The 27,911-nt window shown below is 43.3% G+C and overlaps 2 protein-coding genes, 1 long non-coding RNA gene and 2 other non-coding genes across 21 annotated transcripts in view; 1 reads left to right on the top strand and 4 right to left on the bottom strand.

The window, feature by feature from the left end:
• The window catches only part of SUPT16H (SPT16 homolog, facilitates chromatin remodeling subunit), a 49,298-nt gene extending 44,030 nt beyond the window's left edge, over window positions 1-5,268 (bottom strand). Inside the window, exon 1 of the mRNA XM_002718048.6 lies at window positions 5,111-5,268. Coding sequence (XP_002718094.1) covers window positions 5,111-5,176 — 66 coding nt within the window. The 5' untranslated portion in view covers window positions 5,177-5,268. The remainder of the gene's footprint in view (window positions 1-5,110) is intronic.
• A 156-nt stretch (window positions 5,269-5,424) lies between these two features.
• LOC149123048 (uncharacterized) lies at window positions 5,425-9,918 on the top strand. Its single transcript, XR_016217981.1, has 2 exons — window positions 5,425-5,749; window positions 9,702-9,918. It is a non-coding gene; the product is annotated as an uncharacterized LOC149123048 (long non-coding RNA).
• Window positions 6,384-27,911, bottom strand: part of CHD8 (chromodomain helicase DNA binding protein 8) — a 66,693-nt gene continuing 45,165 nt past the window's right edge. For 12 of the 17 annotated variants that reach the window (XM_070053910.2, XM_089309960.1, XM_089309949.1 and 9 more), the window contains 25 exons: window positions 25,253-25,429; window positions 24,223-24,366; window positions 23,698-23,953; window positions 23,030-23,240; window positions 22,602-22,797; window positions 21,569-21,736; window positions 20,856-21,035; window positions 19,660-19,770; window positions 19,150-19,346; window positions 18,688-18,887; window positions 18,426-18,606; window positions 18,251-18,340; window positions 17,884-17,987; window positions 15,974-16,103; window positions 14,848-14,923; window positions 14,335-14,389; window positions 13,950-14,157; window positions 13,357-13,565; window positions 12,545-13,264; window positions 12,175-12,326; window positions 11,626-11,928; window positions 10,122-10,235; window positions 9,755-9,934; window positions 9,236-9,352; window positions 6,384-7,378 (listed from right to left, as the gene is read on the bottom strand). In XM_070053910.2, the coding sequence (XP_069910011.1) occupies window positions 6,812-7,378; window positions 9,236-9,352; window positions 9,755-9,934; window positions 10,122-10,235; window positions 11,626-11,928; window positions 12,175-12,326; window positions 12,545-13,264; window positions 13,357-13,565; window positions 13,950-14,157; window positions 14,335-14,389; window positions 14,848-14,923; window positions 15,974-16,103; window positions 17,884-17,987; window positions 18,251-18,340; window positions 18,426-18,606; window positions 18,688-18,887; window positions 19,150-19,346; window positions 19,660-19,770; window positions 20,856-21,035; window positions 21,569-21,736; window positions 22,602-22,797; window positions 23,030-23,240; window positions 23,698-23,953; window positions 24,223-24,366; window positions 25,253-25,429 (5,046 nt within the window). In that variant the 3' untranslated portion in view covers window positions 6,384-6,811. The remainder of the gene's footprint in view (window positions 7,379-9,235; window positions 9,353-9,754; window positions 9,935-10,121; window positions 10,236-11,625; window positions 11,929-12,174; window positions 12,327-12,544; window positions 13,265-13,356; window positions 13,566-13,949; window positions 14,158-14,334; window positions 14,390-14,847; window positions 14,924-15,973; window positions 16,104-17,883; window positions 17,988-18,250; window positions 18,341-18,425; window positions 18,607-18,687; window positions 18,888-19,149; window positions 19,347-19,659; window positions 19,771-20,855; window positions 21,036-21,568; window positions 21,737-22,601; window positions 22,798-23,029; window positions 23,241-23,697; window positions 23,954-24,222; window positions 24,367-25,252; window positions 25,430-27,911) is intronic. The other 5 variants (XM_089309954.1, XM_089309955.1, XM_089309956.1 and 2 more) reach the window with 1 other exon arrangement.
• Window positions 10,448-10,556, bottom strand: LOC127484034 (small nucleolar RNA U6-53/MBII-28). Its single transcript, XR_007910815.1, has one exon. It is a non-coding gene; the product is annotated as a small nucleolar RNA U6-53/MBII-28 (small nucleolar RNA).
• On the bottom strand, window positions 15,451-15,560 carry LOC127484033 (small nucleolar RNA U6-53/MBII-28). Its single transcript, XR_007910814.1, has one exon. It is a non-coding gene; the product is annotated as a small nucleolar RNA U6-53/MBII-28 (small nucleolar RNA).

Below are 27,911 nucleotides of genomic sequence, written 5' to 3'. Positions count from 1 at the left end.
GTATTGGGGCTGGTGCTGCGGTGTAGTGGGCTAAGCCTCTGCCTGTGGCGCCAGCATCCCATACAAGTGCTGGTTTGTAACCCAGCTGCTCCTCTACCAATCCAGCTCTCTGCTTACAGCCTGGGAGAACAGAAGATGGTCCAAGTGTTTGGGACTCTGCACCTGCATGGAAGACCCGGAAGAAGCTCCTGATTGGCCCAGTTCCAGCGTATGTGGGGAGTGAACCAATTAAGACCTCTCTCTGTCCCTCTATCTGTAACTCTACCTCTCAAATAAACAAAGTCTTTTTTAAAAAATTGTATGCATTAATTAAAATGATTTTTAAGATGAGAATCAAATAAAATATTGTAATACAGGTGATAAGGAATTGGCAACAATTGTGAAGTTGGGTTTATTTTTTAAAAATTTATTTATTTGAAAGGCAGAGTTAAGACAGAGAGAGGGAGAGACAGAGAGAGGTCTCCCATCCCCAGATGGCCACAATGGCCAGAGCTGAGGCAAAAGGAGGTTCATCTGGGTCTCCAACTTGAGTACAGGGGCCTAAGCACTTGGGCCATCTTCCAATGTTTTCCCAGGCCATTAGCAGGGAGCTGGATCAGAAGTGGAGAAGCCAGGACTCAAAGTGGCACCCATATGGGATACTGGCACTGCAGGCAGCAGCTTTAGCTGCTACACCACTGTTTTGGCACCTAAACTGAGACAATTTTGGGGCCAGTGCTGTGGTGTGGCAGGTTAACACCCTGGCCTGAAGCGCCGGCATTCCATATGGGTGCCAGTTTGAAACCCGGCTGCTCCACTTCTGATCCAGCTCTCTGCTATGGCCTGGGAAAGCAGTGGAAGATGGCCCAGGTCCCTGAGCCCCTCTACCTGCATGGGAGACCTGGAGGAAGCTCCGCCCCTTGTGGCCAATTGGGGAGTGAACCATTGGGTGGAAGACGTCTCTCTCTCTGCCTCTCCTCTCTCTGTGTAACTTTGACTTTCAAATAAATAAAATAAATCTAAAACAAACAAACAAACAAACAAAAAAACAAACCTGAGATAATTCTAACAATAAATGACTTATGGTTGTGGGGAGCAGTCCGGACTGGACTGAGTTACTGGAATTAAGACTTATTCTATGCATCTGCTCTCCCACAATATGGCGCTGGGAGAGAAGTAAACAGCTTCTGCACAGCTGCCTCCAGTTCAACCAATAAACTGTGGGGCTTGCTCCTGATTGGAGGAGAGCAGCGTACTCGGCGTGTGGGCAGCCGAGTTGGGATTGGCAGAGGAGGACTATAAAGGAGGAGAGAGATGGCATGCACCAGGAACATCTAAGGGGAACATCTGAGGGAACACCTGTGCAGCCCCCGAGAGAGCCGGCCGGCGGTGTGCCGCTCCCCTGCGGAAGTGGGGAATGTGGCCAGGGGGAACTGCCCTTCCACGGAGGTGGAAGGGATAGTAGCCAACCCGGGAAGAACCAGCAGCAAACCCGGGGAGGGCCGAGCAGACGAAAGAACAGCGCAGGGTCCTGTGTCGTTCCTCCACGAAGAGGGGGAGCGACATAATGGTGCCGTGACTCGGATATGAAGCCTAGGCAGGGCTTAGTGTTGTTCCTCCACGAAGAGGGGGAGCGACAATGGTCACATTAATTAGCGCCAGAAAGAGATATGCCAAAGTGCAGAAATCAATTATCACAGTTTCTCATAGTTCCTATGCCAGGAACGAGTCAGTAAAAGGGATAAAAACGAAACATAATAAGTATGTAATTAGGGGCTGGCCTGCAGTGCTGGCATCCCATATGGGCATCTGTTTGTGTACTGGGTGCTCCACTTCTGATCCAGCTCCCTGCTAATGTGACTGGGAAAGTGGTGGAAGATGGCCCAAGTGCCTAGGGACTCTGTATCCATGTGGGAGAATGGGATAAGCTCCTGGCGTTGGTCTGGCCCAGCCTTGGCCATTGCCGCCATTTGAGGAGTGAACCAGCTGGTGGAAGATCTCTTTCTCTTGCTCTCTTCTCTCTCTCTCTGTGACTCAGCCTTTCAAATAAATAAAATCTTAAAAAAAAAAAAAAAAAAAAAGTAAAGTATTGAGGCCGGTGTTGTGGGACTGTGGGGTAAGCCTCTGCCTGCAGTGTTGGCATCCCATATGGGCATTGGCTTGAGTCCTGGATACTCCTCTTCCGATCCAGTTCTCTGCTATGGCCTGGGAAAGCAGTAGAAGATGGTCCCTGGAAGAAGTTCCTGGCTCCTGGCTTCGGATTCACTCAGATCTGGCCATTGTGGCCATTTGGGGAGTGAACCAGCAGATGGAAGATCTCTCTGTGGCTCTATCTCTCAAAAAAAAAAAAAACTTAAAAAAAAAGAAAAAGTATGTAATTACACTACAAAAGTTAGGTGAGCAGGAATAAAAATATCCCCGACTTGGCATTTACTTCCATCTAAAGAGCCCTCTTTATTCAAGAAACCATAACATTACTTAAAGGTTTCTTGCTTCTATTCTAAAGATAAAGGAGCTGTAAAGAACTGAGATGGGTGGACATAATCCATCATCTTGCTGGAGGACAACCATTGACTTTCTAAAAGTAATACAGGAATTGTCTATATTAAAAAAATAATCCTGAGTCACAGAAGATAGTTGCCTAGTCTTAGAAAACTGCCCAGAGCAAGAAACCGCACCACCAGACAAACCAGCTAAGAGCTAGAGGACAGCACTCGAGAGAAGCACCGACTCTAAGCTCAGCTTACTGTTTCTTCACTGGCACAAATCTTTTTGAGGTCACAGTCACTCACTACCCCAAACCTGGGAACTGACATAGAACGGCACGAATGAATGCACTAGATCAACATTCCTTTTGAAAACAGCTGCTATTCTGACATTTCTGGTAATTCTTCATGAAGATTCATTCGTTCAGAGCAGAAGGTCCTAAAGGGTAAGTCTCAAAGGATTAATAGGTATGCCTGAGTACCATACTCTTACCCTTCAAAGCAAGTGGAGTCTCAGAAGGGTAGGTAATCTGTTTTGTGTTCCACAGAGAACAGTACTAATCCCACTACTTGGTTAAAAATTATCAAAATAAAGGCTGGGAATCCCTGAACAAGTTCAACTGGACAGGAAACCCACAACCCTCTTCCATGATCCACCACTACCATCTGGGATTTTCTAAGCAGAAATGGATAGGTTCCATAAAAACTATTCTGTTGTTAGCAGCTCTAACATAGAAGAAGCAAAGACTGTACTGGATGAGATGCAAAGGTCCAACAAAAGTCACAAACAGTAGTTGTTATGTAGGTCTCCTATTTGATTTTGACCAAACATATTTTCTCATCTTTAAAATGTCAGCTCTCTGTACAGGGTATCATATCCAGGGGTTTAACAAACCATGCATTGAAAATATCTGAGGGAAAGAAAACTGCTTCTGTACTGAAAATGGACTTTTTGGTTATCATTCCCTAAACAATACAGAATAACAACTATTTACAGACTATTCTGCTGTGATAAGTATTATAAGTATTCTGGAGACAACTTAAATCACACAGGACAATGTTCATGGGTTATATGCAAATACTACCATATTTTATATAATGGACTGAAGACTATTAGATTTTTAGTACTTGTGAAGAGGTCCTGGAACCAGGCCCCCATGATACTAAAAGATGGAATTATTTATTCAGACATAGGCTTAACATTTTTGATGTTTCTATTCAGTTCAAATATGTGATACTGCAATTGTTTTCAGGTCATAAGCTATGAAAATTTTAACTAATATTTGCAATAACCCAAAAAGGAAATAATTTGAGGAATTCTGAATTACTAGCACTTGAACCAATTCCCACATCAAAGGTGTTAATTCCAGGGCTCATAGGTGGAAGAGGGCTTCTAATTATTACCATACACAAGTACTTATTCATTAGAAAATATTGAGACTTTACAAAGCTTTTCAAACAGACAACTTTGAGTTATAAAATTGTGAGAAGTTGCAAAATCTGCTAGCTAATAAGAAATTTTAAAAACATAATTTACATTCAGCATTTGTCTAGCATAGAGTTCTTCTGCTTTTCATAAAATACAGCAGTAAACCCATTTTCAATTATCTAATGCATTTATCTTCAGAAGATAAAACATGCACTCAAATTTCTAGTATGAATGGCAGGGAAATAACCCATTTTCACAGCCGCCTTTTAGTAAAGGTTTAACTGTTAAGATAATCTACAATGTTGGAATCAGAATTGATCACGTTTGTCAAAGACGTTTTTCAGGTCTAATATAAGGCAATATTCCTTCCCTTGACGATAGGGTTCAAAGGTAAGACGCAAGCTGGACAGCTTAGGTTGAGCCACAGAATGCAATCACACGTTCAATTAATAAACATCATAAAAATAACTTTTAACTGTGGACGTTTTAAAAGCAGCAACATTGCCCAGTCTTTACAAGACCAGGGACGGCCACAGCTTTTACTTAACACGTGCCTCGGATACACTACCAAGAAAGAAAACTAGTAATTAGGTTTGGGCTTCACAGCGTTGTTTTTCTATTACTAATGCCTGCAGGTTTTCAGCGTTAGATTTCTGTTACCAACGGCAGGGCCTAGAACACGAAGCAGTTGCGCGTGAGCAGTTATTTCTTTTTTTAACTCCAGCAGAAGCCCCGCAAACGATGAACACGAAGAGTCAGATGCACATCCTCCGTGCCCCTCCACCCCTCCTTCACGAACACGGTTGTAATTCTGGCGGGACCAGGGGCGGAAAACCGTGGCTCTGGAGGGACAGAGCGAGTGCGTGGGTGCGTGCAAAATCGCAGGTGGGGGCACCGAGACGTGATCGCAGGGCGGGAGGGAAGGATGTTGCCTCGTCTAGGGCGGGAAGCGACGGCGAGAGGAGGCGGTTATGCATGACCGGGGCTGGCACGCGGGGAAGATGGTGGTGGCCGCAGGGCAGGGCGACTGCGGGGGATACCCTGGTACCCTGCAGCACTCGCAGGCGCCTGCGGGGCATGATTCAGGGCAACGAAAAGGGCGCGACACTGAGCCTGGGAATTCCTGAACGAAAGGGAAAAAAGGGCGCCGAGAAACAGGGTTATTATGGGATGGTTGAGGGGGGCTCCCTAGGGAAAATCACGGGACTTTTCTTACCCGCCAATTGCTGTACAGTCTCTTCACCCGCCGATAATAAGCGTCTTTGTCCAGAGTTACAGCCATAGCCCCGGACACCGCTTCTCCTCGGGTTTCGAGAATCACGCGAGGTCCCGGCTCCGCCAACCGCTCTCGGCCCCGGAATCCCGCACTCTCCCAGTGACCCGGAAGTATCGACCTCAAAGATGCCCTTTCCGCTTCCGGGTCCTGAGTGTTTGTTTTATTGTTTTGTTTTTTAAATTCTCTCTCCAGAGAGTCGGGATAGGAGGAGAGAAAGAAAAAGACTGGGGAAAATCACCAAAATGTGCAAGGCGAAAGGAGTCGATTTTCGCGGGGTTTCTGGTCAACTTCGCCAGAGCGCACGCCATGGACGTCATCACGTGACGCTTTGCCCCCGCCCTTACTCTCACCCCGCCGCGAGCTCCCGGAGCGCCTGCTTGGTGGAAGCCGCAGCCGCCCGGCGAGGCAGAAGCGGCGCGAGATCTGACGTGCGCGCCCCGCCTCGCAGGAGCTGCCGCGCGGGGCCGTGACGGCCCCACCCCATCGGCAAAGGCGGGGGAAGCGGAAAGAGCGGGATCTAGCGTGAGATAGGAGAGGGAAGACGACCGTGCCACCGGCTACGCGCCTCTGCCAGAAATGGTGAGGAAGCACTGCTTTAGGGCAGGGAAGCTCCTCGGGGCTAGGACGCTAGGTCCAGCGCTCCTCCGAGAGGGCTGAGGCGCCCAGCCTCGCGACAGATTACAACGCGTGCGAAGGGAGAGCACTTGGCCACAGAAAGGAAAATAAAGTGCCCAGGGTTTATCTGAGCGGTGGGATCGTAGAAAGGTGGGAGGTTAACAGAGATGGCTTGAGGGCTCCACAAACCTTCATGGTTTTTTCTTATAACCCCGAGCCCACGTCGTGGGAGCATCGTTTCAGTTAGTGCCCCTCACTGCGGCTCATGAGAAGCGGCACCATTCCACAGCTTCCCCCAAAGCACCACTATTTCAGTGCAGTAGGGAGAGAATGTACGAGATTCTTGACAGATTCTTGGTTCTCCTTTTCCTAAGAACGAACTCGGAAGTTTGAAACATTTTACCTTTCACCTTAAATCATTCCCTTGTGTTTAGCAAGCTGGGCATTTGCATTTACATATGGCATGAAGTGTTCGGTCCAAGGTAATTTAGTATGAACAGTGCTAACTTCAGGGAAGTGGTGTTGAAGTTACCCACCATGAACATCATCTCAAAGTCAGTACTCATCCTGAGCAAATATAGAACAAGGGAAGAGTGGAAAAGGATTAACTTAAATTTATTAATGCCAAGGGGAAGGAAGGTAACAGTTCCTGACCCTCCAGCTGTATCCACAGTTCGGCCAGGAACAGGCTCTGCCAGAGGCGAGGGCCAGCGCTACATAGTCTGTGGTTAATGGAGGTGTCTAGGGAGGGGTGAGCGCACCAGCAGCTCTAGTCTCCTTTCCTTCCCCAGCAACGAGGAAGTGGTCATGTATTATTTTAGGAGTTCCCCTGCCCACCCGATCCTCTCAAAATTGGGAGCAATCAGGTACAGGTTTTTTTTTTTGTTTTGATTTTTTTCCCTTTCCACCTCCTGGAGTCCTGGGTTTCCCCACATCTCCCCTGCCCCTCCCATTTCTTCATAGTCCAAGGGCCAGAGTAAATGAAAATACAGCAGCCACCCAAGCAATGGGGACCATGCTGAGGCTTCAGTCATCAGCATCTTCACTGGAGTCTGAGTTGGCTGGCATCATAGGGTCATCAATGAGTGAGAAGTCCCTTTCTGAGCTATCATAGCCCTGAGATAAATCATCATCATCTTCCTCATCCTCGTCGTCGTCATCCTCCTCAGGTTGCAGTGATGGCAACCGCAAGGCAGTACCAGAGGTGGTAGTCGCTGGTGAAGAGGGGTAGCCAGTGGCTCTCAAGCCTGGATGGTGATGGTGGTGATGGTGGGGGTGGGGGTGGTGGTGGTGGTGATGAAGCATGGTGCTGGAGTCTACATGAGGGGATGATGCTGCACCACCCATCACAAATGGCATAAAAGGCAAAGATGCAGAAGTGGCACTGCTGTGACCCAGAGATGACACAGACTGTAGGCCACCACTGCTGTGTTGGAAGGTGTTATGTAGAGATAAGGACCCAGTGCCTCCTCCCTGCATCAGGGCCATCATCTTAGAAAGGTCTGGTCGCGTCCTGCGGGCCCGCTTCTTGCTGCTCTCTGGTGCAATAGGCCCTGGCAAAACCCGGTTGAACACAGTTTCAGCATGGTGACCCTGAGAGAAAAAAAAACAGAAGACAGTAAAAAGAAAGAAGGGGCAGGAGAGAGAGGAGAAGATAAAGATGCCAGCGGAGTCCTAGCTCACAATTTTTTTTTTACTGAATCTGTCATAAACGAGGTAAAACAAGTATTATGGCACTAGGCTTGTCTAGTGGTAATGGGGAACAGGAAATAAATGCTGGACTCAGCTGGTGGAAACTATGATGCTGAAGCTAAGATTAAGGATTTGATACTGATATGTGAACCAGAGATTATTGCTTTTTCCCCCCAGGGACTATATTATACCTTTACTCCAGCCAACCATTTCAAATGTGCAACTTTTGTTAATAAGGGGTATAGGTAAGGCAGTGAATGAGTCAGCACATGCACACTTAAGTGTCTATTGAAGCAGGTTACTCTCATGATCTTAATACATGAAGTACAGCATGACTATATTGATATTTACAGTATTACTCTCTAGTATTACACCTCAGAGGATAAATTCAAGACAGTCATAAGGAGACTTCTACATACCTAGAACACTAAAATAATAGGTAGCTCCTCACCATATTCATATATCTGCTGAATTTTAAATGGCTTCTTCTGGATGGTTCTGACTACAGATACTGATTAAGTTCACTGAAGTTGGAAATTATTACTTTTAGTGCCTCTGCTTTGTTACTTGCCTTAGCACAACATGGGGTTAACTGGGATTAAATGCTTATAGCAACTGGTACCTCTCTGCACTGTTTCCCAAGCTAAGCCTAACATCTAATAAGGGAGCATACCTTTATAAAACAAACATCATAATATTAGTTTCTATGGATTTTTTAAATAAACTGTAATAACGCTTGAACTCTACAGGTCTTGGTAATAACAATGCTAGATTCACTGTCAATTCTGCACTAAGAATTCTGTACTGGTCAAGTCATATTATGTGCTGTGACTTCCTGTGATTTAGCCTTTCTTAAGGTTGTCAACTGACCTTGTAAGGGAGTTGCAAAAATACTTGGGATAAAAATAGGCAATACTGGAGGAAAAATCTTTTTTATAGATTGTTCTATACAGTTAAGACAAAGATGGCATCAGTCTTCCAGCCCCCAGCCTTTCCAATATCAAACATTATACGTATTATACTCTTGGTCTCATGGTGGCTAACAGTGAAAATTAAAACATCCTACCACAGTAATATTTTTACCTATATAAAAATGATAAGCCTCAAAAATCTATTATGTGCTGATTTTAGAATTTCTGCAATATAAAACATTATTAATTTGAAATTAATTCTGTTAAAAGATCCACCATGTGGTGTTAATAGATTATATAAAAATCAAATGGAGAATGGTTAAATCAAGTACAAAGATACATGTTCATCTAGATAACTGCCAGCAAACCAAAGCATGATCTATACATATATGCATTAAAAATGTAACTGCTGCACAGAGTAAGGTCATTTTAGCCAAAAGAAAAGTTTGCAGTAATATTTTAGTGGAAAGAAAAACTATGGATTCTTACTATACCAAGTGGTCTATAACCATGATAAAAGCATAACTAAATCTGGGAATTCTGAATGACCCAATGACCAAAATTCTCATTATGATTATAAAACATGGTTTCCTGTGCTTTTTCCATTACTGATATTTTAGTGGCTTCTAATGTTGTATATTGGGAGACCCCATGTTTTCCTTAGGAGGGCCCCCATGTCACTTCTGAAATATATCAAACAATTATGGAAAATTCACATTATCTTTTAATCTACTTCTCCATCCACTTTCTGAAGCCCCTTCAGAATTTTGAAACTTTTAAGAGATTACCTACTCTAGCTTTGTAATACTGCAGATACCATCGGACAGAATGGCAACGCTCATCTCACCTTTTTGCCATTCCTAGAGTTAGCTGTCTGTATTGGTTCCATTCCCAAACAGTTCAAGTCAGCTTTATTATTTTTTTTACATCTCTGCCACTTCTGTTTTCTGCGATCCTCCATATACTGGAATAGAAAACAATGGATTATTCCAGAGGAACTAAAATATTCTCTGAAGTAACTATCAAAGTATTAGTGTCTTTTGTTTGACAATAAATGTTTTATTACACAGATAAAGGATTGATCCTAGTGGAAAACTGCCATTAAATGAATCTCTCCCCCTCCCCCAAATTAGGTGGTTCATATAATAATTTAATAGTAGATATTTAGCTAGCATTTAGTTTAATAAGTGCTTTAACATCCTTTCACTTTAATACTCATAACTATTTTGTGAGGTAGACTGGGTATTATTACTCTTATCTTGCAGATACAAAAACAATGATATAATATGGCATGCTTTCCCTTTAACACACAGCTTCAATACCAAGGGAATTACTGTAAATCTTGCTGGATGGAACTGCCACTCACCGCTAGAAATCGGGGATCAACAGCAAACTCTGGATGACCCTGTAACCACATCTCCAGTTCAGCCCGGCGAGGGGCATCCTCACCCACCAGCAAAGTACCATCCACCTTATTGATGACAGGGATCCGGGTCTCCAGGTCCACATCAAGGTGATTAGGCTCTTCCATGCACTCCACCTCCAGCTGCAAACCCAGAATCCACCCCCATGAGCACATACTCTTCTTTGGGGCAGGGAAGGAAGGGGAACAGAGCCAATGGCAGTCATGATGTAATTCTAATATCTTCTAGTCCCTTAATCCCAACTGCCTTCAGCAATTACTGGGAATGTTAACACCTTATCTAGTCATCATGTTAAAGATTATCACTTACCTCCACTAACTTCTTTCTGTTCCCCTTCTTCTTATGAAAGAGTGGATGTCCATCTCCTATTACTCCATTAGCCATCAACTTGTGCTTCTGGAATGTTAACTTTAATCCTTCCTCCTAGGAAGACAACCCACCCACCCAAGACATCATATGGCACAAACTTTTAAAAGTAAAGATTAAACTTTGGGGGATTTGGACTAAGGGTCATTCTCTGGCTCAATGATGGTGAGAAGGCAGGCCATCATTAAAGGGGAGAAATGAGAAATACACACCTCCTAACACACTTAACACACATCTTCCTTACCAAAGACCTCATTTTTGGACCTAGTGCCCCTCAGGTAGATTGACGAGAAGTATAGTTTACTTCAATAACACCCAGTGCAGGGTAAAACTCCCGTCCTGGTGTCTCAGTATTAGCATGGCAACTCATCACAGGGGCAAAATTCTGCTGTGCTTTTCACATACTAATTTAAGAAACCATAAGGTTGGCTAGGAAGGGGATCAAGAAAGAATAAACATTTCTATCTATAAAACACTTAAAAATCAACACTAATTTCACAAAGAATGATTCAGAAATTAATTTTAATAAGGCTCAATACTTCAGATATTATTTTACCAGCTTTCTCATAATTTGATTTCATTTTTAAAAATCGGGTTTAGGGGGCACAGTGGGTAAAGACACTGCCTGCAAGGCTTGCATTCCATATGGGCACTGATTTGAGACCTGGCTGCTCCATTTCCCATCCAGCTCCCTGCTAATGGTCTGGGAAAAGCAGCAGAAGATGGCTTGTGTGCTTGGGCCCTTGTTGTCTATGTGGGAGACCTGGAAGAAGCTTCTGGCTTTAGTCAGGCTGTTGCAGCCATCTGAGGAGTAAACTAGCAGATGGAAGAGCTCTCTAACTCTTTCAAACCAATAAATAAATCTTTAAAAAAAAAACTCAGAGGCTGGCATTGTGGCACAACAGGTCAAGCACTATTTGCGATGCTGTAATCCCATATCATCGTGCCAATTTGAGACCCAGCTGCTCTGTTTCTGATCCAGCTCCCTGCCAATGCATCTGGGAAAGGAGTGGATGATGCTCCAAGCACTTAGGGCCGTGCCACCCACGTGTGAGACCAGGATGGAGTTCTAGGTTCCTGGTTTTAGCCTAGCACAGATTTGGCTGATATGTGGTTGTTTGGGGAGTAAGCTAGTGGACTAAAGATCTCTGTCTCACTCTGCCTTTCAAATAAATATTTTTTCTCAAAAAAAATTAGGCTTATATATAGAAATGAGCCAACAAGAGTCTTGTATCAATTAAATTTCCTTCAAAAATATGGTTTCTTTTCATCTAGTCCTCAAGAGATCCCTTCCCTTACTTCAGTGACTTCCTAAATGGATCTCTGTGAGCTCTCATTGCTTTCCTCCTCTCATTTCTAAAGTTGGATAACCAAATGAGTTTATATCCCTTTAGTGAAACTCATTAACAGAACAGCCCCCTTTCCCACTTTGCAGTAGTGAGCTTACATCTTTGATCTGAACCGTAAACTCCTTCTCATCCATGCCTCGGCGAAGTTTGGTGAATTGGGCTGCTGCTGTGGTTACTGCAGATGCTTCCTCCTCAGCCATGGAAGCTGCACTGCTGCTCCGTGGTGTGGGGACTGGAGAATCACCATATTCTCCAGGGGTCAATGAGGGACTCTCTAGCAAGTGGTTGGCTGGCCCCAAAATTCCTCCTGTGATCATTTCCTGGTTCCTGCGGCTAGAAGGCCACTTCCCTGAGAGTACAGCCTGGCAGATGAGGTCAATACGGTTTATCAGGACACGATCCTGGGAGGTGAAAAAGAGATACCACTGAAGGGTCTGAGTACTGGCTACATGATCCTCTGACACACAACACTGTTGTCATTACCAGGATGGGTAATCACAAGAAAGAAGCAAGCCAACTGCAAAGTTTCACACAAAAACTTCCAGAACTAAACATAAAAATAAACCAAAACCATCTTCCTTATTCCCTTTATATAATGTTCCACTCTGTTTCTGGATCTGCATGTTCAGAAATGAAGCTGTTATTACCTTGGGCCACTCAGAAGCTCTTTGTCTTTCCTGCAGCAGCAAAAGCTCAGGAGTCATTTGTTCACCATCTTCATTTGGGAATCCATCTTGGGACATAGTAAGAGACAGGAGACTCTCTTCATCATAGAGCTTTGAGCGGGAATGGTCCGCAGCTAGAGATCACATGGAGTGTATGAGCAAAGATAGGAGAGTCATGTTATATGGGAATGGTATTATACGGGCTTTGAATAAAGGCCCAAAGACAAACAGATCTCTTTTTACATGTTATCAAATCAAAACCCAAATCTCTTTCAAGAGGTTGCCTTTAGAAAAGGGAAAGAGCAGAAGGGAAAACAGGGAAGAGGGCCAACAGCCTGTCACATGTACTCACTTAGCTTCTCTTCCTTCTCGTCCTCACTCTCATCAGTGCTGGAGCTGGAGCTGGATGAGGATGAGGAAGAAGAGGATGATGGTGACAGCTTGCTCAAGTCCAGCTCAGAGTCTGAATCATCCTCATCCTCCAGTTTGACTGGCGGAATATTCCGGGAAACCAAAGGGGTAGTATCAGAGGGGGCCACTCGCACCTCATAGTCTTGTGGGGTTGGTCGGCTCCTGGCCACCACCTCATGTTCTAGCTTTAAAGTCAGACTCTCCAGACTGGGGACCTGGGCAGCTGTCTCCTCAGGTGACTTTTCGACAGGAGCATCTGGGCGCAGGGGCAACGGTGAGGCAGTGCGTGAGGTATACTGCTGGTGTAGCAGTGGAGTAGAGCAGCGTGACAGGGATGGAGCTGGTGCTCCTGCCTGATGGTTCTGCATGTAATTCATACGGGCAGCCAGAAAAGAGAAGTCTGGGTCCTGCATGATGTTGCAGTCTGTTTGGCTCACCCCATGGCGGGCTGCCCCTCGTAGTAGCTCCCCATCATGCCGAACAGGCTCCCACCATTTGGGCAATTCAGGACCTGGGGGCTGACACAATGCCAGCCGATCTTCCAAAAGAGGGTGACACAGAACTTGTTCCCTTAAGCGTCGAAGCAATTCAATACGGTAAAGAGTCCGTGAGGCCCTCTCCTCAGTGATGGGCTCAATGAACAGATTAGGGTCTGGGGGTTCTGTAAGAGACAGGGACAGAAAGAGAAATTAACTAAGAGTTGACACATCAACAGTCATCCCCATTCACCCTACACTCTCCAACCTTGCTTACCATCTCCAGCTGCTGGGGGCAGGCGGCACACTTGGCGGCACATGGCCACAAAGCCATGGAAATACTTGGTAAGGCTTTCATCTGTTTTTTTGTCTAGTCGGGCAAAAGTGCGGAAGCGATCCCAATGGAACTGCATGGTGTCAGGGTCATATTCCACACCAAAGGTAGACACTACTCGATAGAAATCCGTTTGTTCACGCCTTGTCCATCTACAAAGAGGGGTAAGGCAACCGTGATCAGGAGAACATAGGAAAACTGGCCACTTCCTAGAGTGATTCAAATATTACAGTGGGGGGAGGGGTGCAGAAGAAGAGAAAGTCTAGAAGGAGAGGTGAGGTCATATTAACACATAAGAATCACCAAGCTAAGAGGGGAGTGGGTGGGAATGAGGCAGGCAAATAACTAATGAGACTGTCTATACAGTCCTGAGGTTTATGATTATTACACAAAAGTTAGGTCTTAAGTTCTACAGGCGTTAACAGTTCAAGGCAGAAAAGGTGATCCCTCGGTAGGGTATTCCAAATAACCCTTCCTAAGATGGTTCGTAGTATAGGGCTCACATAGCACAGCCCAAATACCCAGTCATATTTTACCGTTGTTGTTTCTCACGTCGTGCAATTTCTTTTAGCTTGAAGGCTGCTTCACAACGCCGCCGTCGCCGATCCCCACGTTCTGCAGCCTCTATCTTCATCTGTTCTCTCTTGTAGCTGCGCTGATAGGCTGTTACAAGGCGCCGGAGCCTAGCTGTTAGGGCAGAGCCTGGAGGCCAGAATAGATGGCCTGGCTGTTGGGTCACCTGGGCTGTGAGAAACAAAGTAGAATCAACAGGAAGCACAGAAAAGGTAGTAGAGATAATACTGGTATTTCAACCCACCCAAAGGCACAGCTCTTAGGAATCCCAGGATAAAACAAGTCAGTCAACAATTCCCCAACCCCACCACCCCACGCAAAATTATACTAGTTGACCTAGAGGTTTACCTTCATCTCCATCAATCACTGAGATCTCCTCATCCATCATCATCAAGGGATCACCCTAGAGAAGGAGATCCACCCCAGAGGATGGAGGGGGGAGTGAAAGGGGGGGAAGTTGGCACTCTGAAATCACTTTCTTGTGTGTGTCCTTCTGTGACACCAAGGGTCAAAAAAATGTCTAATGAAAGGAACCCTCACAGAAATTTGGAAGCAACTAACTAAAAGAAGAAGAACGTAGAACCAGAAAGATCAGTTCTTATTAATGACTCAAAGATGAGATTCAGAAATTTGTCAAATGATATCCTTCAACACCAAACTTGGGTCCCACCTCAACCATAAAGCCATCCCTGATCTCCCCCAGTTGGCCTTATAATCCTCTGTATGAATACTTTATATTCTCAAATGGTTTTTCCTTTCTAGTTTATATGATAAGTTAATATACTTCAAGATTCAGAGAATGGGAGAAGACTTAACTATTTAGTAATGGAGAAAAGCTAGACTCAAATGAGAATTCCTTACCTCATCATCTTGGTCCTTCGGTGGACCCTGGAGTGGTTTATATTCAGGATCCTCACAATCCTTATCAAAGTCAACCCTAAAATTATCCAGAGGCATAAGCAAATGTTAATAATATATCTTTTATCACTAAGAGGGACCTAGGATGAAGACCTGGCCAAACATACAATCCAGCATGGAATAGTCTTTAATTTCATGATTGTAGGAATAGCAGGGCGGGTGCTAAGCTTTGGGCCAATTAGGTACAGCATCTAACAAAACAAGAAATTACAAGAAACCAACAAAGTGACACTCATAATTGCTTGTATTTGAAATCAAACACTTTAATCAGAATACTTCCTCTCTATAGCTCTTTCTATTGTTTAACCCATCCTCTCCCTCTTTCTCAACTATTTACTCTTTACTATGATATTTGAATGGTCCATGTTTTTTGTTTTTGTTTTTACTACCATGTTCTAATGAGCAGTAATAATTGATTTGCAATGAAAAATGACCCAATTTCCTTTGAGGGTCCTACAGCAAATTGAAATTGTGATCAACAATGAGAAATTTCTAAATTGTGTAGGCATGGGTAGGTATTCATTAACTAAGCCAACTATTTCACATGCCCCTCAGGTCTTCATGTGAGAAGTTTTGTTAAACTCACTGGCACCCAAACCAGGGCAATAATGCCCTACCTGGTGGCTCAGTATTAGCATGGCAACTCATCATTGGGGCATGCATCCAGGAGGAATAAATATGTTTATGTGTCAGGCAGCACTGGAAAATGATAAACCAGGGCAGAAATTGCCTGAGGCTATACCACATAAGCAACATGTGAGAGCTGCCTGACTCCTCTCTTTCAAGAGAATCAGCTGTTGTTTCAGCTTCTGTGGCTGTGCAGAAGAATGTTATATAGTGCATTAGAACAACTACTCAATGAGTCACTTGGGTATAACATTACATTTCACCCTTAGTTGTACCTTAGGGTGTCATGTGCTTTAGGTTAATTTATCAAGCCATATCCGCTGGTCCACTCTGTTAAAAGTTTGAATCCCAATGGGTTCAGAAAGGGTGGTTATGTTATCTCTTAGGTCAAGCTTCATAGAGTGAGCTCAAAGTTTTAAGAGAACTAAACACCAATGCTTACCCTTCTACTATGTCAGAGAAATTATCCAACACTCGATGTTCTGCTGCAATGGCTTTATCATCTGGCCGGCCAGCCTTTTCTAGGAAGCATAAGGCTGGATCTGCCCTCATAGTATTGTATTTCTCATAGCCTAGAAGAAAAAGAACCAAAAGTAGAAGGAAATCAGATTCATTTTGCCTGTATGCTTATGTAGATGCTGGAATAATTGGAATATGTGTGTTACTTTGCTCTTAATCCAAAATATAGGTAAAATGTTAATGGGGGTAGCTGTTGGGTTGTATTATTATAATTGACATTTTATAGCAATTTAGAATCATGAAGACTTTAAATTAGTGATTGCTGGTATGAATTTAATCAAAGAGGGGCACACATCTGGCACACTAGTTAAGATGTTGCTTGGAAAGCCCTTATTCTATATCAGAGTTCCTTGTTACAAGTCCCAGCTCTACTTCCAATTCCAGCTTCCTGCTAATAAGGTATACCCTGGGAGGTAGCAGGTGATGGTTCAACTACTTGGGTCTCTGCCACCCATGTGGAAGACCTGGATTGAGTTCCAGGCTCGTGGCTTTGGCCTGGCCTAATTCCAGCTATTGTGGGCAGTAGGGGAATTAACCAGCAGATGCAAAATCTTTCTCTCTGCCCTTCAAATAAATAAAAATACATAAACTAAAGGAATTTTTAAATGGTATTTAGTCAAAGAATTTTTATATTATGGTGATAGATTTACATAACCACATAACTGGTAATCTTTCATCATTAATATACAGAAGGATAAATAAAGCTAAATAATTTAATGATAGGTCACACATTCTCAAGTGAAGAATAAGAAACTTAGGTTTTTATATAAATAGGTATTCAGTGAATATTTGATGAACACACTCAAGGATAACTAGACTCTACCTGTGTTTCACAAGTAAATCTCAGACTACAAATGCTCATAGTTTTTCTTATCTCATTAAACTTCTCACAAATATGTAGATTAAGTGTGATTACTTTTATTTTATTTAACAGAAAACTATTTTTAGAAAAAGAAAAGGTTTCCATTCATGAACTCACTGTGCTGGAAATTAGTACTCAATGCTTTTAGTGCCTGCGATTTGTTAGTAGACAAAACTGAGTATATTGTGATCTTATACTCTATTTTTGTTTTAACTCAAAAACTGCTGCTCGGCCGGCGCCGCGGCTCACTAGGCTAATCCTCCGCCTTGCGGCACCAGCACACCGGCGCCGGATTCTGTCCCGATTGCCCCTCTTCCAGGCCAGCTCTCTGCTGTGGCCAGGGAGTGCAGTGGAGGATGGCCCAAGTGCTTGGGCCCTGCACCCCATGGGAGACCAGGATAAGTACCTGGCTCCTGCCATCGGATCAGCGGCGGCCATTGGAGGGTGAACCAACGGCAAAGGAAGACCTTTCTCTCTCTCTCTCTCTCTCTCTCTCACTGACCACTCTGCCTGTCAAAAAAAAACAAAAACAAAAACAAAAAAAAACTGCTGCTCACACCTACATTAGACTGAATGTTGAACATTTAGACAACTGGGCCACTTAGATAAGTAGAACACTTTTCAACAAGCTACAGGAAAGTCATACAAATTAAGTCTGGTCATTACTAACAGGAATGGGCATATATTACTTCCCCTGATTTGTGGAACCTCAACATAGCATCACAACATACAGTGGGGTATCATACTGTTGATCGTGATTATAGAACCAATGGGAGGCTCCCCGCCTTAACTATCCATCTGGCCTTTCTTGAACATTTATTTATAGCATCTAACTGCTCTGCTCCTATTCAAACATAATTTATAGAACATCAGTCAGAGGACTCATTGTTCTTGAGTTTTTTTGCTAAATGTTTCATCTGTGGACATAAATCTTAAATAGGAAAGAAATTAGACTAGGGGAAGATACCTACCATGCTTAAAGACTCCAATGAGGAGGGATTTATCAGCCTCACTGTCCCACCATGTTGTTGGAACTTCCAGCTGATCCACTACCGGGAACCATATGTCAATCTCACTAAAGATACAGGAGGGCAGAGTCAGCAAAGCAATGCAGAAATTAAAGTGATAATTCTCAGAAAGATTAATATAGCTATTTTCCTTAATCCATTAATTCAAATGATCAGTATTTCCTACCACTAGAGTCAAATATAGGATTAAAGACCTGATGTATAGAGATTTAAACTAACAGGTATCCCAAGGAAAATACAGAATGAAATAAGCAAATCAACCTTTCTTGGAATTAGGCAGAACATAAAGAAAAATACAGAAAAACTATACCTGGCAATGGCACCCCCTAACACCTTCTCTGCTTGGTCTCCAATAACCTCTTGCCTCAGGTAGTATAGCATTCGTACCCTCAACAGTACCCTAGGAGAAGGGAAGGAGAAAGATAGCTCATTATCAGTGCACAAAGTCTGAGCTGGGAAATTTCTTCACGAAATTCAGTTCTTACTTGTTACACTGATGTTTCAAGTGCTTCTTGTAACTCTCATCTTGGAACAAAGTGTCAGGGTTATACTTTCGGATCCAGTCTGCCTTATGGATATCAAAAGTACTTTGTGACTTTACTTTTTTCCCTTTGCGTCCACGGGGCACAGGGATAGATAGACCTGGGAAAGGGGAGACATCAAAGACTTGGATTGAGAAAAACCCTTGGATCTGAAAAGGGACTAGATAACCGACAAAAAGATGAAAAGTAAAGAGTTGGTAATTACCTGAATGATTTTGCAATTCTTTGGTTTTGCCATTCTCAGCGGGGCTAATCAAGTCCCAAATGAAGCCTTTGATATTTTCATCCCCACGGTAGTGTAGAAGACAGTAGACAAGGATGGCCCGGCAAATTGTCTCCACATCTCGTTCAGTCATACGTCGCTTAAAGCGTCCATGAGACAAAATATCTCGCCATCGTCCCCAACTAAACAGAAAATAAAACTATATTAATATTTTTCTGGAAATGCTAATTCAGCAATATTCCCCTACCTGCAAGAATTACATCTTCCAAAAGGTAAGAGATTAAAAGATCTTGAACAACACAGTAAAGGAGTAACAGGAGTAAACTCCCTCCACAGCAAAAATCTGATTGTCCCCTCTTTGGTCATAGCCTCCAATTTGAAAGACAAGCAGGGTGTCAGTCAGGATGGAGATATAGCACCTCTCATGGTAAGCTGAGTTCGTACCCATATACCAGCAGGTGTTTTTCCACCCGAAAGCAGTCAGTGCGCCCATAGGCATGATGCCGGTCATGTCTTCGGGAGCGTGGCCGCTCATCATCCTCACTTTCCAAATCAGAGAACTCTACTAGGTCGTCATCTTTCAGCGTGCTAAAGTGGCGGGTCTGTTTTCGTACTCTAGGTGTGTCAATCACCAAATTGTTCTGTGCAGACAGAAGAAACTCTCTTCATTATATGCTCATAAGAAAATAATTAAAGACAATTAAGGTTTGAAATAGCCTGGTATGTAACATATGCAGATATCCAAAGAGATATTTCAAGGACATGTAAAATAATCTTCAAGAAGCAAAAGTAAGTGGTAGATTTCTAAGTACTTTTCTGAGGCCTCCTGGGTTAGAATGTTTCCAGACCAGCCCTTCTGTATAATATGCCATCTAAACAACAAAGCAACAAAGAATCCTGAAAAGTTTTGTGTCTTCTGAGGTATTTCTTCCCTAAAGGAAGACTTAAGCTCACCTTGCTATTCAGCAGATCCATGTCTAGGTCAGCCTTTTTGGCCCACTTTTGCCAAAAGTTGGGGTCATCCAGAGAAATGTCTGTTCTATTTTCAGAAGCAACAAAGCTTGCCTAGTGAGGAAAAAAATTGAAAGTTTTGTTTATTTGAAAGGCAGGTAGAGAGAGAAAGAGAAGAAAAAAAATATCGCCTATCTGCTGATTCACTCCCCGTACACCCACAACAGCCAGGAGCTCAATCCAGGTCTCCTATATGGGTGGCAGGGAACCAAATGCTCAAGCCATAGCAAGCTGCCTCCCAGGGTACACAATAGCAGGAAGCTAATCCAAAGCAGAGCTGGGACACAAATCCAGGCCATCTGATATGGGAGGTGCCACTGCACCTTAGGGCTGGCACTGTGGTATAGCAGGTAAAGCCACTGTCTTCAGTGCTGGCATCCCATATGGGAGCTGGTTCAAGACCTGGCTGCTCCACTTCTGATCCAGCTCTCTGCTATGGCCTGGGAAAGCAGTACAAGATGGCCCAAGTCCTTGAGTCCCTGCACCAATGTGGGAGACCCAGAGGAAACTCCTGGCTCCTGGCTTCAGATTGGAGCAGCTCTGGTTGCTGCGGCTTACTAGGGAATGGACTAATGGATGGAAGAACTCCCCCTCCCCCCAGCCTCGCCTCTCTCTGTCAAATAAATAAATAAATATTTTATTTATTTTTTTTTTATTTTTATTTTTTTAAATTTTTTGACAGGCAGAGTGGACAGTGAGAGAGAGAGACAGAGAGAAAGGTCTTCCTTTGCCGTTGGTTCACCCTCCAATGGCCGCCGCGGCCGGCGCACCGCACTGATCCGATGGCAGGAGCCAGGAGCCAGGTGCTTTTCCTGGTCTCCCATGGGGTGCAGGGCCCAAGCACCTGGGCCATCCTCCACTGCACTCCCTGGCCACTGCAGAGAGCTGGCCTGGAAGAGGGGCAACCGGGACAGAATCCGGCGCCCCAACCGGGACTAGAACCCGGTGTGCTGGCGCCACTAGGCGGAGGATTAGCCTAGTGAGCCGCGGCGCCGGCAATAAATAAATATTTAAAAAAAATAAATTAACCACTGCACCAAACATTTTCCCCGATAATTATATCTGTAAAATATATTTTAATCTTACAGATTCCTTTTTCTATCCCTGCTTTACCATTCTCTGGCACAGACAGATCATACCTTGGCAAAGGTAGAACCTTTTCCTTCAGATTCAATGGTGATAGTTGTAGTTCGTCTTAACAAGATTTGGTCAATGTCTTCTTCACAAAACTTGGAGCCCTCATCATCTTCTTCCATTATTGCTGCATATGCTCCTTTTCTTAAGAGATCTTCAATTTCCTTCTTGGAGAATTGTTGGATCTACAAAACCCAACAGAAAGATGAAAAAAGTACATGATAGTATTATCTTTTTTAAAAAAAGTTATTTATTTGAAAGTCAGAGTTACAGAAAGACAGAGATAGCCAGAGAGACAGAAAGATATCTTCCAGCTGGTTCACCCCCAGATGGCTGCTGGGCCTGGCAGAAATTCATCCTGGTTTCCCACATGGGTGGCAGGGGTCCAAACACCTGGTCCATCTTCTGCTGTTTTTCCCAGGGCATAGCAGAGAGTTGGATCAGAAGTGGAGCAGCAGGGACACAAACAGGCATCCATATGGGATGCTGGCATAGCAGGCAGTGGCTTTTATCCGCTGTACCACAAAACAGGCCCCATGCCTTCATCTTTGGGCCATTACATTATAAGAAATAATTGATAAAATTATTTGTAAATAACAAACTTAAAAAAGAATTCAGAATCTGAACAAGGTACTCAGATTCCTGTAAAGAAAAAAATATCTATTATCTCTATCACTAAGACTCATTATAAACTTATCTATGGACTAAGAAAACTCACTCCAGTAATGTTGCCATCCCGACCACTCATGGATTGAAGTACAGCCTTATCCAATCCCAACTTGAGGCTAGCCTTATCAAACATCTCTCTCTCATAGGAATTACGAGTGATGAGACGGTATACTTTTACAGCTTTGCTCTGTCCAATTCTATGACATCGTGCTTGGGCCTGGTTTAAAAAAAAAAAAACAACAAACAAACAGTGAAAGACAGGATAAAATTAGAGGGTTAAAAAATACAAAATACCAATTCAAAATGATTTTACATTTATAAAACAGCTATGTGATCAACTTAAAACCAAAGTCAATTTCTTTTTTCTTTTTTTTTTTTTTTTGACAGGCAGGGTGGACAGTGAGAGAGAGAGACAGAGAGAAGAGAGAAAGGTCTTCCTTTTTTTTTGCCATTGGTTCACCCTCCAATGGCCGCCACGGCCGGCGCACCGCGCTGATCCGATGGCAGGAGCCAGGTGCTTCTCCTGGTCTCCCATGGGGTGCAGGGCCCAAGCACCTGGGCCATCCTCCACTGCACTCCCGGGCCACAGCAGAGAGCTGGCCTGGAAGAGGGGCAACCGGGACAGAATCCGGCGCCCCGACCAGGACTAGAACCCGGTGTGCCGGCGCCGCAAGACGGAGGATTAGCCTAGTGAGCCGCGGCGCCGGCCCAAAGTCAATTTCAAGATAAAATTTTTATTCCATCTTGTACATGAGGGGTCAGCAAATTATACAGTCTGCATGGAGATCTGTTTCCATAAATAAAAGTCTACTAGAACAGTCTTACCTATTCATTAAATACTGTCTATGGCTGCTTTTCTGCTATAGAGGTAGAATCAAGTGGTTGCTAGAGTCCATATAGCCCACAAAGATACATCACTTATTAGCTGGCTATTCATAAAGTTTGCTGACCCCTGAATTAACTGCAACCCCTAACTAAGAAAATAATTCTGTACTCTCTGTAGGAGAGGTCTAAGAGATCCAGGTCTTGTTGAAAACTTCCCAAGTTAGGTAGTTAGTCCCAAAGACAATAATTTCCTTTACCTGGAGGTCATTTTGTGGATTCCAGTCTGAATCAAAAATGATGCATGTATCAGCAGCAGTAAGATTAATACCAAGTCCACCAGCACGGGTGCACAACAAGAAGACAAAGCGGTCTGAGTCAGGCTTGCTGAAGCGGTCAATAGCAGCCTGTCGGAGGTTGCCTCTAACCCTCCCATCAATACGTTCATATAAGTACCTGTATAGGAGGTCACATAAAAACCTTGTAAGTGGCTAAGCAGAGGAACAAATCAAGAAAGCAGGCTCGGATCAATATCCTTAGCTGGCCAAAAACCATGTAGCGGAATTGAAACTAAATGTATTACATACTTCTTTTATTACAACTGGCTAACTCTAAACCCAGGCCCTCCAACTCCTCATAGCTTTATGAGCATACAGTAATCATAAGACTAGAATGACTCTTTTCTCACCTTCTCTGGATTAGATAATCCTCTAAGATATCTAAGCAGCGTACCATCTGGGAGAAGATCAGCACTTTATGGCCACCAGCTTTAAGTTTTGGAAGTAGCTTGTCAATAAGAACCAACTTGCCAGCTGAACGAACCATGGCCTGCAGATGGAAGTCATGAGGTATAATATGGCAAGCTTCCCGAAATTCAGTTAGGATTTTTTCTTCTGCACCTGCCAAGAGAAAAATCAAAATTTTATATTGACATTCAGTGGAACATACTAAGGCTTATCTATTTTGGTGGCTTATTTAAGAGTACAAAGGAAAAAAGTTATCTGACTGGAGATAAAACTTTCTCACACATAGAATTTAAGCACCAAAGTTTCTAAATCATCTTCAGTTTTGTTATACAAAATATTCCAAGAACAGAAAACCTAAGTTCTCCTTCATGAAATTCTAAGCAGCAAATCCTATTTAATTTTGAAGATTATGTAGGATCAAAAGGATAGAATAAGAGAAAGACATTCCACCTAAGAACCTTTTTTGAAAAGGAGACCTATTTCTAACTCCCTGTCCCTATCCCCAAATTGGATTGCATCAGTCAGTGCATCCATTTTCCCTGAGGAATATCATTCAGAATATAAACACAGGAAACATAGAAGTTCACATATTTTCCAGGAATTTCCTCACCATTGATGAGATACGGGTGGTTGCAGCACTTTCGCAACTCCATCATTGTGTTGAGAAGATTTGGCATGTTGGTGTGACCTGCTCCTTTGGACAAGAAGGAGAAATTCTTCTCCAAAATAGCCCTATAGTATTTCTTCTGGATATTAGTCAGCTCTACTTCAATAATAGTTTCCTGTTTGGGTGCCAAGTTTTTTTCAACATCTTCTTTAAGCCTTCTCAGCATCATTGGCTTGAGAATGGCCTGTAGCTTTTGAACCTATGGTTTATTACACAGAGAAAAAGAAATCACATTATGTAGAAACACAGAAACAATAAATATTCTCATATTATGTAGAAATGCTGAATTAATAAAATTAGAGCTTTCTAGAATCTGAGGAATATAGATTTTGGACAATACCGCAGATGATCAGCAAGGGATTCAAAGGACTTCAGAACAGTCCTTGATGCTTATAGCCACAGATGTCTGCCTTATACAAACTCCATCTTTTTGTCCTGCATTAGTACCTCATTAGACAGATTTCCTACCTGTTCTTCTGTCTTGAGATCCCCAAAGTCCTTGAGGAATTCTGATTCTGAAGGAAACTGTGAAGGTTCCAAGAAATGAAGTAAACTAAACAGTTCCTCCACAGTATTCTGCAGTGGTGTTCCTGTGAGTAACACTTTGTGTTCCTAGAAATAGAGAAAACAGAATGGTAACATTAAAAAACACAGGGGAATTCTAGGCTTTTCCATCAAGTATAAAATCTTTAGCTCTAGTTTATCTATAAAATGATGGGAATAGACCAGACTATTTTCTTCTGTTTGCTTCCTCCTCTGATAAACACAAGGCACTGAAGAAACCCTTTGGAATTATTTAACATAATAAAAATAATAACAAATATTATAAGTAAATGGTAATTCACACTATGTGTTTACCAATTGCATATGCCTATTCACAATCAACTCCCCCCCCCCCCCCCAAGATGTCTTAATCTTTGCCTCTCTAGGAAATGCCCCTGTGCTGGATTAAATATGGCTATTAATCTCCTACTGAGGTTCACCCCTTCAATCTAGGTTTGCCTTATAACTTGTTCTGACAAAGGAAATACAGCAGAGGTATACTGTGTGTTTCAGGGCCTACCTCCAAGGCCTTGCAGCTCCCATTTTTGTCCCCTTGGAACACTGCCCTGAGATTACCGTGTAAAGAAGCCTAGTCTGGCCTAACAGGAGATAATTCAGGTGCTCCAGTCAACAAGTAGTATCAATTGCCAGTTTGAGCATTAATGACTTCAGAAAAGTCAGTCAGAACAGCTTAACTCAGCCCAACATAAGTGGCTAAACTAGAGAATCATGAAAAATACACTTGTTGTTTTAAGCTGGTAAGTTTTGGAGTACTTCGCTACCAGGACTAGATAACTAATATATGCTGGATTTTCAGGCCAGCATTCCAATAGGCCATACCTACCACTCAAAACCAAGATTCTGATTCTTTTTTCTTCTCTGCTAAATTAGGGTAATTTCCACAGGGAATTACGGTTAATTCCGAGTTTTCGTTTAAAAGTCAGTGAGAACCTACCAGGTCCATGTGCTTGAGACTATCAAGCAGCTTGCAATTACGGTTCTTCAGTCGATGGGCCTCATCAATGATGACACAACGCCATTCAATCTCACGGAGCTCAGGACAGTCTGACAAGATCATCTCAAAAGTGGTGATCAGGGCATCAAATTTGTATGCACCCGGGATGAGACGCCCCTAAGCATGAAGGCGGTAAAGTCAGAAAAGGCCTAAAATGTAACTAAATGAGTGAGGTGGTCTTCTGAATTACTCTTCTATACTGAGGCACATTTATTAAGAAATACAAACTGAGAGCACCACCCAACTCCATTACTGCTTATCTTCCTGATAAACAGGGACAAATCACTGAATGTAAGATACATTGCTTCTTCAACAAACTCAGCTTCTTGGGAAAATAACAGAGCTCACTGAACAAAGCTGGACATTTTTGACTGTTGTGTGCCTAGCTCATGTATCTCTGCCCTGATCTTTTGTTGGTTAATAATGAATTCCACAAATTTGGGCAATGCTGAAATATATAAGACAAAACTCAGAGTGAAAACAGCTAATACAGAAATATGTTAATATTGATTATTGTCTAATTTATATTAGAATAAAATCATTTGACAAAATTAAGAGGGGCAGGCATTTAGCCTAACTGTTAGATGCTGCTTGGGAAATCCATGATGTAGCACAGCAGGTTATGACGCTGCCTACAATGTTGGATCCCATATCAGAGGGCTAGCTCAAGTCCTGGGTGCCATGTTTCCAATCTAGTTCCCTATTAATGTGCCTGCGAAGGTAGCAGAACATGGCCCAGTTAATTGGGTCCCTGTTACCCACATGGGAGACCCAGATGGAGTAACTGGTTCCTGGCTTCAGTCTGACCATTAAGGGAGTGAACCAATAGATGGTAGATTTCTTTCTCTCTGTCTCTCCCCCTGTTAGTCTACACTTCAAATAAATAAAATAATTCATAAAACAAAAAAAAGCTGCCTGGGACACCTGTATCCCTTAGCAGAGTGTTTGCATTTGAGTGCTTGCTCTGCTTTGATTTCCAGCTTCCTGATAATGCACAACCTAGGAGAAAGGTGGCAGGTGAGGGCAAGTGGCTGTGTCCCTATCACCCACAGAGGAGATTCAGACCGAGCTCTGGGCTCCTGGCTGTGGTCTGACTGAGCCCTGGCTGCTGTGGGCATGTGGAAGGTGATGGAAGTAGTAGATAGAAGATCTCTATCTGTATCTCTTGGCTTTTCAAATAAAATGAAAGCAAATAAAACTTTTTTTAAAAAAAGAACACATTGGAATCAGACATTTAAAAAAAGTCATGAGCTGCCAAACTGACCTAAAGTTTGGTTTGGTACAAATAAAAAGCACAGGAAAAAAAAACCTATAGAAAATCAATTCATAAAACTCAATGTTAGTTGCTGCCGCAGCTCACTAGGCTAATCCTCTGCCTTGCGGCGCCGGCACACTGGCTTCTAGTCCCGGTCGGGGTGCCGGATTCTGTCCCAATTGCCCCTCTTCCAGGCCAGCTCTCTGCTGTGGCCAGGGAGTGCAGTGGAGGATGGCCCAAGTGCTTGGGCCCTGCACCCCATGGGAGACCAGGATAAGTAACTGGCTCCTGCCATCGGATCAGCGCGGTGCGCCGGCCGCAGCGCGCTGGCTGCGGCGGCCACTGGAGGGTGAACCAACGGCAAAAGGAAGACCTTTCTCTCTGTCTCTCTCTCTCACTGTCCATTCTGCCTGTCAAAACAAAACAAAACAAAAACAAAAACAAAAAAACAAAAAAAAAAACCTCAATGTTAACACAAGATGGAGGACACAAATTTTTATTTTCCAATTTGAAAAAAAGAAGGAAAATAATCTTGATGGAAAATTTCAGAAGACTTAAAAAAAAATAAAAGACAGGGCCAGCGCTGTACTGCAACGGATTAAGTACCATCCCATATCAGAGTGCCGTTTTGAGTCCTGGCTGCTCTGCTTCAGATCCAGCTTTCTGATAATGTGCCTGGGAAGGCAAAAGAAAATGGCCCAAGTGCTTGGGTTTCTGCCACCACATGGGAGACCCAGATGGAGTTCCAGGCTCCTGGCTTTGGTCTGGCCCAGCTACAGCTGTTGTGGCTATTTGGGGAGTGAAACAGCAGATGGAAGATCTCTTTCTCTGTCTTTCCTCCTCTCTGTACTTCTGCATTTCAAATAAATAGATCTTTCAAAAAAATGAAAATAAAAAGGAAAGTTCACTACTGAAGGGGTTAAGAAATTAAAAAGGGGCCAGTGCCGTGGCACAGCAAGTAAAGTGGCTGCCTACAGTGTTGGCATCCCACGTGGGCACCAGTTCAAGTCCCAGCTGCTCCACTTTTGATCCAGCTCCCTGCTAATGCACCTGGGAAAGCAGTGGAAGATGGTTCAAGTCCTTGGGCCCCTGAACCCACATAGGAGACCTGGAAAAACTCCTGGCTCCTGGATTCAGATCAGCCCAGCTCCAGCTGTTGCCACCATTTGGGGAGTGAACCAGCGGACAGAAGATTCTCTTTCTCTCTGCTCCTACCTTTCAAATAAATAAATCTTTAAAAAAAAAAAAAAAAAAGAACTTAAAAAGTAGCTAGAATTTTAGTCTGGGAAATACTTTAAAACTCATCAATATTGGTAAAATTCTATTTAAAAATGTGTATATTCA

The sequence above is a fragment of the Oryctolagus cuniculus genome, chromosome 12 (genome assembly GCF_051225735.1).
Source record: "Oryctolagus cuniculus isolate XC-2025 breed Fujian yellow rabbit chromosome 12, ASM5122573v1, whole genome shotgun sequence".
Classification (NCBI taxonomy): domain Eukaryota; kingdom Metazoa; phylum Chordata; class Mammalia; order Lagomorpha; family Leporidae; genus Oryctolagus; species Oryctolagus cuniculus.
The sequence above is the reverse complement of the archived record's forward strand: the minus strand, read 5'-3'. Positions and strand labels throughout refer to the sequence as shown.